This window comes from Littorina saxatilis, linkage group LG14 (assembly GCF_037325665.1).
Source record: "Littorina saxatilis isolate snail1 linkage group LG14, US_GU_Lsax_2.0, whole genome shotgun sequence".
Classification (NCBI taxonomy): domain Eukaryota; kingdom Metazoa; phylum Mollusca; class Gastropoda; order Littorinimorpha; family Littorinidae; genus Littorina; species Littorina saxatilis.
This window is the reverse complement of record NC_090258.1, coordinates 28,934,143-28,946,404: the sequence shown is the minus strand read 5'-3', so window position 1 is coordinate 28,946,404 and position 12,262 is coordinate 28,934,143. Positions and strand designations below refer to the sequence as shown.

The 12,262-nt window shown below is 43.9% G+C and overlaps 1 protein-coding gene across 3 annotated transcripts in view; it reads left to right on the top strand.

Moving 5' to 3' along the window:
- LOC138947508 (uncharacterized) overlaps positions 1–11,655 on the top strand; it is a 37,414-nt gene extending 25,759 nt beyond the window's left edge. For all 3 annotated transcript variants that reach the window (XM_070318993.1, XM_070318992.1, XM_070318994.1), the window contains exons 2-5: positions 3,489–3,673; positions 5,429–5,497; positions 7,784–8,038; positions 10,196–11,655. In XM_070318993.1, the coding sequence (XP_070175094.1) occupies positions 3,489–3,673; positions 5,429–5,497; positions 7,784–8,038; positions 10,196–10,935 (1,249 nt within the window). In that variant the 3' untranslated portion in view covers positions 10,936–11,655. The remainder of the gene's footprint in view (positions 1–3,488; positions 3,674–5,428; positions 5,498–7,783; positions 8,039–10,195) is intronic.
- Positions 11,656–12,262: the final 607 nt, after the last annotated feature.

The following is a 12,262-nucleotide window of genomic DNA, read 5'->3' as shown; positions in this document are numbered from 1 at the left end:
ATAAATATTCAAACATGTTTTGGGTGCAAACTCATTTGAGCAAATCCTCATTATACACTCATAGAAATAGACTGAGAACAGGCCATTGCAGACTCAAACATCACCTGTATACCAAATTCCACATTGGTGATTCTGCATCGTGCCCCTGTGGCACATCTCCAATGACAGTGCAACACTTCCTGCAGGACTGTCCAACACACCAAAACTTGCGAGCAGAGACCTGGCCTGCTGACACACCGATGAGGGACAAACTCTATGGACCCATGGAGAGCCTCCGGCGTACAGCAGCCTTCATCAGGGCCTCCGGAGTTGCTGTCTGAGCGAACGACGAAGAAGAAGAAGAACTCATAGAAATACAATCAAGAAATTTAATTTCCATGAGCATACATGCTCTTACAAAACAATGAAGTAGCTATGTGTCAAATGTCCCACTTTGAAAGTGTCGGATTTTGTCATTTTGGGGCATTCTAATAACCTTTTCAAGACCTTCCAATTGATAAAAACTGATAAAATTATATGTACTGTCTCTCTGAAGGGTTTACTTAAAGAAGGAGTGGTGCTATAAAGTAACTTGCTGCTTTCATAAAGAGAAATTATTCTTGAAAGGTAGGTATCTTCTTGCTGACCACGTTTTGGCACAGGCTCATATATTATATATCTCAGTGCTAGGACTCAGGCGGCAGGAGAAGTTTTGAAAAGAATGCCGAATGACGAGTGCCTGTTGTTTCCTTCCTGCACTGAATAGCAGGCCAAGGCTATAGCCATTGTGTTTGCCTGCACTGCAGGTCATTCTCAGGTCATTCCCCCTTGCCCCGATGTAGAAAGAGACTCATGTATAGAGATCGAGACTCATTGCGTATGGTCGCAATGTAGGAGGTAAACCGAGCTAGCTAAGGCCAAAAAAAATAATAGGTGTGGTTACGGTAACATAGCCACAAAAACAAGAGGCGAAGCCTTCAAGGCTCACGTAAGAAATCGACAAACAATAACACAAACTCAATCACTCCGTCACACACACACACACACAGTTATTGTACACACACACACACACACACACACACACACACACACACACACACACACACGACTGCCAAATAGTCTCGGCCTGCTCAAAATAACGATCACCAAGACTTTCAGTAATTCCATCGCGTGACGTCTAACCCTCGTACGTCATAATGTGACGTCAATGTAATATGACGTCTTCAAATGTTAAAGTTTCTACCACAGACATACATACATACATGTATACAATATACATACGCACGCACGCACAGACAGACAAAAGTTAGCATCGCATAGGCTACACTTCTTGAGCCAAAAATAGGGTAGGAAGGTAGGCAATCACTTTTTTTTTTTAAACTTTTTTTTCTAGTGTGTACAAATTAAACCTACTTGACAATGAAATAAGTGTGCGACTCGGGCGCTTTCGCTTTCATTGCGTTTTCTGCACTCGTTTACTTGTTTTTTGTTGTTTTTGTTTTGACAAATGTAATAAAAAGTTATAGGGTCGGCCCCCAAAAATAGGGTAGGTCGGGTTACCGTAACCACACCTATTTTTTTTTAGGCCTAATGTGAAACCAAAAAACAAAAAACAAAACACCAGAAAACGGCACCACCCAAATCCCTCTATTACTCTGCCTCTGGATACATTCAGTTCTTACCCCGTGCAGTAATCAGTTTTGCGTTATACGCGAGTGCCGTTTTCTGTGTGGTATTGTTACCAGTTTCTTTTCTGCTGTTCTTCACTTTCGGTTCAATGAATGTTAATAATATGTTTATATGAATGTGCAACTTGCAATGCCGAAGGATACAGCGTGCGTATATTTTGGCAGGTAAGGCCGGATTGTGATATTCAGTTGAACTCAGAACTCAGAACTCATTTAATTGTCATAAAAACACAGTAAAGGGTTTATCAGACACGACGTGGATATTTGTAAAGACAAGAAGAAATATCGTCCATGGAGTGTGTGTGTGTTTGCGAGTGGTCTGCAGGGCCGGACTACCGGGGGGGTTATGGGGGTTGCGCAACCCCCCCCCCCCCCTAGCCTAAACATGTACCTTATTTAATTTTTTTTTTTATTATTGCTTATTTTATGCCGTTTCATGCAAGGAGCGACCATTTTCCTATCTCAGAATATGACCTACCCGTCAGCTTCAGGGGGCTTCACCCCCTGACCCCCACAACGAGGGGGGGGGGGGGGGTGGGTGGGTTCTAGGGTTTCCGGACCCCCCCCAGCCAAAAAATAAAAATATTGAATAAGGTATGCATTTCTTTATTTTTCATTGAGTTTCAATTTTTGGGGTATTAATCAGTGACAAAATCTGCTGCCTGAAACTGGTAATGATCATCCTCAGAATGCACCAGATTGCACCATTTTGCATCCTTTTTTTCAAAATTTTCCGGGGGGTTATGCCCCCGGACCCCTCCAGCAAGCTAGGCGCTTTGCGCCGTCGGGTCGGCGCTTCGCGCCTTCACACCCATATTTTCACAATATACTTTTGAAAAGAAACAGTCATAAAATGAACTGATCCGCCCCTGCCGCCAGGGGGGACATCCCCCTGGGCCACCACTGGCAACCCCCCCCCTCCTCTTCGCCTAGTCCGGCCCTGGTCCGTGTGTGTTTGCTTCCGGGCGTGTTGTGCAGCGTGTGTGTACGGGGTAGAATGGAGTTTTCAATGACTGTATCCTTGAATCGATGTTTTTGTCTTTCAAAGCTTAAATGAGGACTGCATGGTTAAAGCGGATCTTTGAGCAAATTACTGATGTGGTTAACACTATGATTGCACGGTTAACAGACAGACGGACACAGACTGAAGACACCAAATGTTGCAAGTGTGACAGGGAGACTACTGCGTCACCCTTCACAGCAGACTGCAGAGTTGTCTATCCAACTATCGGGCTTTTTATAGCTCGAACAGCTAGACACCTGTGAATTGTAGAGTTCTGTGTGTGATGGGGTCTGGCTGCTACTTTCTCTTTGTGTGTGAAAAGCGGACAAACACTCAAGTCCTTAATGGCTAAAAACCGTAGGACTTTTAATATTAATTTTACTAACTACTCTTTGTGTGTTCTTGGTGTCCTTTGTGACGGTTACCATAACAGTTTTTATAGGGCTAAGAAATTAGCTCTATAATTCTCAATCCTGTTTGATTGGACTTCGCTTCCAGGTGAATGTTGTGCTTCTTGCACTCGGTTACACAAGCATACTCGCGCACAAGCACAGAGACAGAAAGACTGCCGCATGCACACACGCACACACGCACAAACATACACACACACACACACTCAGACAAACACACAGTTTCTGGCCTCTCACAAACGCGTGCGCACATTGACAAACGTGCACACACACTCACACACACGTCTCTCTCTTTCTGTATAGATATCTATTTCAGTCTGTCTGTCTCTCTCGCTCACTCTCCCTCCCTCCCTCTGTTGATTTTTTTCAACCGTCGAATTTACCTCTTGGTTCACTGTTTTGTCGCAGGAGGGTGGAGTATGCAAACGACAACCACGTGATCTCTCTCTCGCTGAGCAGAGACAACGACGTCTGCCAAATCCAAGAAGGTCATCCTGACGAAGATGATATCGTGTCCTTCTACGCTTACAGAGAGAGACCGAAAACCTGCAGGGAGAGGGTGGGGGAGTGCCTGGTCAGCGTTACCTGTACAGGTAAGGCGTTGATGAAAATAATGTGGTATACAGTTGAACCCCCCTTTAAAGACCTCCAAAAATCTAAGAAAATCGGCAGGACTTGAAAAGGAGGGAGTCTTAAAATGGGGGTAAATTTATAGAAGTTATGATGAACAAAAAGTTTGACAAACTAGGGTCTTAAAAGGGACGAAGTCTTTGAATTGGGGGGTCTTAAAAAAGTTGTTCAACTGTATATTTATTGACCTTTTTCTGAGTGAGTGAGTGAGTGAGTGAGTGAGTGAGTGAGTGAGTGAGTGAGTGAGAGAGAGAGAGAGAGAGAGAGAGAGAGAGAGAGAGAGAGAGAGAGAGAGAGAGAGAGAGAGAGAGAGAGAGAGAGAGAGAGAGAGAGAGAGAGAGAGCTACCCTACACACAGAGATACCCACAACCTGCCGAAAGAAAGTGGGAGAGTGTCTGGTTAGGGTTATCTGCACAGGTAAGGCTTTGATTGATAGTAAAAGGATTTATGTAGCTATTTCTGTCTGTATTTCGTGAGAGAGAGAGAGGAGTGGGAGGGGGGGTGGGGAGCACTATGGCGTGTCACTGCATGTGTGTGGGGGTGTGTACTATGTGGGGGTGTGTTTGTTTTATAAAAATGCTTCGTCTTCAAAGAGAGAGACAGAAAGAGAGAGAGACGAGAGTAACACAATCTAATTCGGATTAGTCGTAGTGAAAACCCAAAATAAAACTCAGCGGCATGTGTGTGTGTGTGTGTGTGTACGCGCTGCCGCACCATTACCCCACGTCACTTCATATGCGTATTCCCGAGTATTCTCAGTCTTCATGCGCAGTTTTGCACATTTGGTCTCTCATTCATGTGCCTGTGAGTGTTTATGTGAATGCGTCCGCGAGTTCTGTCTGGCACTCATCCAGTCTATTGATTTGCTTGTCTGTGTGCGCTGTTCGTCTGTCTGTTCCTATTTGTGAATCTGGGTTTCTCCGTGTCAGTTAATAGCCCCAGACTGTTGTGTACGTTTCCGTGGTCAAATCACAAAAGTGATTCTCTCTCTCTTGATGTGTTGATTTAGGATCTCTCTCTCTGTCTCTCTCTGTCTCTCTCTCTCTCTCTGTCTCTCTCTCTCTCTCTCTCTCTCTCTCTCTCTCTCTCTTTGTCTCAAAGCAAACTCTTTGTCTCTGATTCTCTCTCTTTGTCTGTCTCTCTCTGTCTGTTTATTTCTCTCCCTCTGTCTCTCTGTCTGCCTGTGAGTCTCTCTCTCTCTCTCTCTCTCTCTCTCTCTCTCTCTCTCTCTCTCTCTCTCTCTCTCTCTCTCTTTTTTCTGTTTTTGATCTTTTGAAATCCAATGGGTAAGTTTTCATGAAAGACTTGTAAGACAAAGAGCAAAAACCATCCATCCATCTGTGCGTATGTGTGTGTGACATTCAAAAACTACAAGCACTGATGCACAACAATTTGTTTTTCTGAAAATGCTAACACGCATTTTCCCAGTAAAACATTACGTAATTATCCAATTTCACTTTTGGTCTACTACACGTTGTGCCTTAATACCCAAATATAATGTCCTGCCTTTTGAGCTTAACCTGCAACGCAATTTTTCCTCCTTCCCAATCTTCTATTGTCGTCCAAAATTACTTCACAGGCAAACATTCATAATTTTTTTTGTAACAAAGGGTGTCAGTTTCCCTCACAGACAGAGGGAAATTGACACCCCCCCCCCCCCCCCCAACCACCACAACGCACACTCGTTAAATTATTTGTGCATCTTTTACTGTTTCAGGCATTGTTGGGTTGGTGCTATCGCTCTGTGTGGTCATTGCTGCTATTGGGCTGGCCAAAATCATTGCTGGTGAGTATTTCTTGCATTCTTGTCATTTTTAGATTTCTCGACTTCCCTTCGACCTCCCACTCCCCCCAAGCCCTCTCTCTCTCTCTTTTTTCCCTTTTGTGTTGGTGTGTGTGTCTCTCAGGAGAGAGAATACGAATAGGAAGGGTTAATTCAGGAGAGAGAGAGAGAGAGAGAGAGCATCCCTCCAACCCCCCCCCCCCCACCCCCCTCCCCTACAATATTACATTTTTTTTTAACATGACTAAGCGCGCAAAATAATGAAAAATGCACGGAATATGGAGCTTGTTCGAATCCTGATCTTCTAGAACAGCGGGCCATAGAAACTGCATTAGGATCGATTTTTGAGTCACTTGAGAAAAAGTGACTATGTAATCGGTCAGTGTTAGTCTGTCCGGCCGGCCGTCCGTAGACACCACCTTAACGTTGGACTTTTCTCGGAAACTATCAAAGCGATCGGGCTCATATTTTGTTTAGTCGTGACCTCCAATGACCTCTACACTTTAACGATGGTTTCGTTGACCTTTGACCTTTTTCAAGGTCACAGGTCAGCGTCAAAGGAAAAATTAGACATTTTATATCTTTGACAAAGTTCATCGGATGTGATTGAAACTTTGTAGGATTATTCTTTACATCAAAGTATTTACATCTGTAGCCTTTTACGAACGTTATCAGAAAAACAAGGGAGATAACTAGCCTTTTCTGTTCGGCAACACACAACTTAACGTTGGGCTTTTCTCGGAAACTATAAAAGTGACCGGGCTCAAATTTTATGTGAACGTGACTCATTGTGTTGTGAATAGCAATTTCTTCCTGTCCATCTGATGCCTCATATAATATTCAGAACTGCGAAAGTGACTCGATCGAGCGTTTGCTCTTCTTGTTATAACGATATGATCATTAAGGGAACAACATCCACGCACGCACGCACACACACACAGCCACACACACACAGCCACACACACAAACGCAAACAAACACGCACGCACACACAGCGCGCACCACTTTTCACTCTCTTTCTTAGACCACCCTTCTGTCGATTTGTTGGTATGCGTCCAAAGAACGCTCTCACCCCTAGTAAATTTAAAGCTTGGATAGAACTGTGGCGATATATGAGAGGTTTAACATCTGAAGGGAGGTACCTTGAAACAGAAAGGATAAAACAAAAAACATTCTCGTGTAACGTGTTTGCTCGGCTGGCTTTCATTTGTTTGTATTGCCCTTCTTCACCAGTTCCAAACCTTGAGTGCATACAATTAAGTGCCTGTTGAAAAAATGCTAGGAATGCCTTAGCCACTTGCTAGAGGTGTTGGAACTTGTAATCATCGCCGAGGTATGACGTGCGAGAAACAACCTTGGCCGTGTGCTAGTATGGGTAGAACAGTAAATTAAAGCAGGAAATGACACGGACAGACAAACGCAGGCAGGCAAGGATTCACACGCACAGTAAATTAAAGCAGGACTGACACTGACAAACGCAGGCAGGCAAGGATTCACACACACACACGCACGCACACACACACACACACACACACACACACACACATACACATACACACACACACACACACTCTCACTATATGTATATTTCCCTATCTCTCTCATTCTCAACCAACATATTGACCCGCCGACCAGCCTGAGCTAGCTAGTCATCAATCCAGCCGAATATTCAATATTAATTAAAGTCGACTCTGGTAATTCAACATGCCATGCAGTATTCTATTTAACACACCCTGGTTGGTAATCTTCACTATTGGAATATGATACAAGATCATTCAGGGATAATTATAGAATGAATTTTGTTGTTGAATTCAAAATAAAAGTTTATATATTATACATGTATATAATATTATTATATACGTGTAGTTCATGGCGGTTCTTGGGGTCAACTCAAGTTTCCAGAGTCGTGAAAAAAGTTGGGCAGATCTGTCAAAATGACATCACCAATTTTGGCAATTTAACAGTTTTGGAATCTTGTCTACTGGTGACACCAAAACGACAGCCCTGTTCGCTACCTGGCCGAATGAACTCAACGAATTTGTTGACGTCACTTCATTTGGTTACAGTGGAACCCCCCTTTTAAGACCTCCAACAATCTGAGAAAATCAGGTTTTAAAAAGGAGGGAGTCTTAAAATGGGGGTAAATTTAGAGAGGTTATGAACAAAACATGTGAGAAAACAGGGTATTGCAAGGGAGGGGGTCTTAAAAGGGGGTTCCCCTGTATTTCTTTGGTAAGATTTCAAGGATTGTCACTATTTATTTTATTTTTGTGTGTTTTTTCCCCTCAGCTGGAATGTTCTGGCGACTGTGTCCCGTCAGCCCCAGCCTTCCCACCTACCTGCTCGTTTCCGGTCTCATGCCCACGCTCTTCTACGTCACGTGTCGCACGCGCCGGAAGTACAAGGGAGCAGTCCCGGGCAAACAGCGCATCGTTGCACGCTGGGAATTTTCCGTCCTCCATTACACGTTTGACACGGAGAAATCGTGGCAGGCCGGCCTCGCCGCGGTGTTGAGCGTTTTCTTGATGATCTGGCTGTGCTATGGTAAGTTTGGTTCTATTTAGACATCTCATTTATTATGTCTGCGGTAAAGGCTTGATCATGTGTATACCCCCGTTTTAAGACCCCCTCCTTTTTAAGACCTGATTTTCTCAGATTTTTGGAGGTCTTAAAAGGGGGGTCCCATTGTACAAGGGAGGTACTTCCAAAATGTGGCAAGGGTACTGGGCGGGCCAAGTGGGGGTCTGCTACTGTTGAAATCTAGCATTTGAAAGTGGCCCGTATGTACATGTAACAACTATCGTGCAGAGACAGAAGCACTCGTGCAACTGCAAGCCGCATCCATGATTCAGGACTCCACAGACCCTCGCCAACAAGTTGTCTTCCTCTCTGATGCTCTCAGTCTTACAAGCCTATGAGAACGACAAGCTCCCCTCCTTGACCAACGCTGTGCAACAGGTTGGAAGGTCCAGAAGAGCTGTCCTCCAGTGGATTCCGGCCCACTGTGGAATACCGGGGAATGAGCAGCTGAGCTGGCAAAAGGAGGATCAAACCAACAACAGTGTCAGCTTCAGTGAGAAGAAGAGCATCATAAGGGCAATCATAAGGCCAAGGACAGAAAGAGACGACTACCATCTACTGTCCAGACTGGAGCAAGTTGTCCTGATGAGGCTCCGCACAGGTCACAACAGAGCTGGCGCCATCACCAACCTGTACCTGTGGTCTTGAGGACCAAACAGCGGGTCACATCCTGCAGAGATGTCCCCTTCTACAGAAGGAGCGACAAGAAGTGTGGCCGTCCCCCACTCCACTGCAAACCAAGCTCCATGGCAGTCGACTGGAGCTGGAGAAGACTACGACCTTTATCTCCCGAGTCGAACTGAATGTGTAGCGCCAACAAACGCCAAGGAGAAGAAGGAGAAGAAGAAAACGGTGTTTTGGGTCTCTTCTTGATGAAATGAGGTACATTTGCCTGGTAGAGAGGGGGGCTTCAGTATAGTTCAGGTAAAATAATCCACAACTATTACTTTCTTGACTGCAAAGCATAGTGAAGAACCAGGAAGAATATTGTTTTGTTGGTATAGGTAGTGCGTATGATAAGCATAGCTGATGCGAGTAACCTGCGATGAAGGCGAGTCGTGTGAGAATTAGTTCTTTTCGTTCCTAGATGATTTGGAGGAGTACTATGGCAATTTGTTTTGCTTTCAACAGATGCATCGTGGATAGGTACAGAGAGGAAAGTAACTAATTAACTGTGAGACTACACTTGAGCACTCCTTGAATTGTGAAGTAGAGTCTGCAACTGATCTATGATTTTCTAAATAGTCTGGCTGTTGTGGGTTGCAATTGTTTGTGCAAAATAAGTCATTGCCATCACAAGATTCTCTTTTTTGCATTACGCATGGTCCTTCTCAGCGAGAGTTTTGGATGAGTCTCACAGGCGGTTGATTACTAAGGTCAACTGCGAAAATGTTTCCTGATGTACTTGTGCACTGGAGGATTTTTGCGCAAGTATCGTGCGTGCGTGTGTGTGTGTCTGTAAGTGTTTATGTGTGTGTTTGTGTCTGTAACAGTGTAAGTAAGTAAGTGAGACAGACAGACAGAGAAAGAGAGATTGAGTGCGTATATGTGTGTGTGGGTTAGTTAGTTTGCCAGTATATATGTGTGTGTGGGTTAGTTAGTTTGCCAGTATATATGTGTGCTTGCGTGTTTGTTTACATACTTGGTCCTATACACATTTATATTGTTTATTGTCTGTGAGTGTGAATGCTGACCAAGTTTTGTGGAGCGTAAGAGGCGGTCTAGCGTCGGCCGGTATTGTTAATGACTTACGATACCGACACATGCACAGCTCAGCGGTGACTTTACAATTAGTTTTCTCCCGCTGATATAACGAAGTCATTGAGACGAAAATCTTATTTAATTCATGAGAGACACGCATAAGAAGCAAGAGAAGGTTTACGCGACGTCATTATTCGCTGTAAGACGTCATCTCGAACTTTGTTTCGCATTTGACGTCGGACGTTCGCTTTGGAAGACAGGGTCAAGAAGTGACGTCTTTGCTTGTTTCATTGGTGTCGTTTGTCATTAACAGACTGGTTTTGTTCCCAGCTCTTTTAGGTAATCCTGAGTGTAGCTCGAATGTGACACTGGTTCCCTCTAGTGAAACGAGTCCTTTTCCAAACCGCAATCTGTTTTCAGGAACCATCTCCACTGTCTTAACCATGAAACGGATGGAGGACAAGCCAGCCAACTGCGTCATCACCACGTCACAGAATCATCCTCATAGCAACGCTTCCATCACCAACGCCACCTCCCACTCCTCTTCCTCCGCTGCCGAGGCTCTCATGTCCCTGTCGCTGTCCAAAGCCAACGAGAGGAGTTCACCATTTCTGTCTGCGATGATGTCTTCAAGAGAGCAGATCTCGACGGACGAACGTCCCCCTACCAGGACGCCTATAACTCTCCAGCCACCACTGAAACTGAGCGAACCTTTAGGTGCTGGTACTGCTAACGCAAAACGCGGCGAGATAGACACTGGAGGACAAAACGACTCTTCCCCCCACGTCCGCCTGTCACTGGTCAATGGGACAATCAACGGTCATCATATACCACGGACCAACGGGGAGACGTCAGCCAACGACTCTCGGACTATCCCCCACTCGGACCAAATCAAATACTTAGGCGCGAAACCTCTGGAAGTCATAACTATCCCCCATGTGACGTCATCTACTGACGCTTCCACCGGTGACGTCACCGAGACTCTGGAAGTGACGTCGTCAGGGAAGAATTCGGCGTGCTTGGACTGTGATAAAACGTTTTTGACTTTGTGTTTTTCGTTTGTGCTGTTTGACTGGGCCTACGGTGCTGCCTTGTTGCTGAACCTGATCATCGTTGGAACTGTTCCATGTTGCTGTTTTAAGAGAATAGCGCATGTATGAAAAAAAATTAGGGGTATTAACGCTGAGTTTTGAATGATTTGCGTCCGTTGACGCACAACTGGATCTATTTTGTGTCAGTGGTACGAGAGAAAAAAAAGAAAAATTCAAAGAATACACTGTACCTCCGAAAAATGCAATATTTACCCAAAAGCTTGCAAGAAGCGCGACCCCTTACATTTATTATGTCTTATTGTTCTTCGTTATGAACAGTGAAATATATGTATGTGTTAATAACTGTTATCTTAATGTGTTCGCTCTTACTGTCCTTCCTTATATGTCCTGGTAGAGCAACCAAAAATGTCATTGGGTTGTCTGGGTTGTTTATTTTGTTTCCTTTCATTCTAATCTGCGTTTCGTTTGACTACAATGTACAATGTATTTATATGTTTATTTATTTATTCAAAGGAGGGTCTTGGCAGCTTATTTGGTAGAACATGAACCCCCCTTGTCAACACACGTAAAACTAAAAGACCCCAATTCTGACAAAAGTGCAGATGGCTGGTTACACCTAAGCACACAGAAACCTCGTTTATTGGGTGGCGCGACTCTTGTTGCTGCTAGCTTTCCATTTCTAGGAAGCTACCCGGATTTGTCAGTACTGCGACGATAATGTATGGATTGATTTATTTGTTTGTTGAAGAAGACTTTTGACATGAATTTGTTTTTTGTTTTGATGAAAAGTGTGTGGTATGAACACAATGATGAACGTTGATACAGGTACTGGTGCTGTGAAATTGTTTGCTTTCACGTCAATTTTATTTGAATCTGTATTTGTTGAACTCTTTATGTTTGGGACGAATTCGGCTGTGTTTGTGTTTACTTCTGTATTGTTTTCTGAAATGGTATTTGTTTTCTTCACCAGAATCTCCATTCTGTTTAATCCATGTCAGTTGTTGTTTGGATTTTACATAATGCTTGTATGTTGTGTGGCTTGGTGATACATATCTGTTGTGCATTCAGGTGCTTGTTATGTACATTCTTGCAACAGTTCATGTATTTTGTATGTCAATGGTAGGGGAAACGGTTACTTGTGTGCTTACTTCTTGCTCACTTTGATCAGAAAAGAAAATCCCACACCTTTTGTGGTCTTTATTTATTGCTAACCTTACTTTTTGTTTCCTCCAGCTTTCGTTATTCAATACATCATTAACTGTTCTTTTAACCAAGCCTGTTGACGTTTCTGTCTCTTTGAAAACTGTTGTAAAGAAAGAGAGATACACAGTGCGATTAAAATAATGTCAATATTGTATCTGTGTTAGGTCTACTGCCCTAAATCCAATTGTAAACCTGTAACACCATGTCATCGCTGTGGCACGTTAAAGGCCGC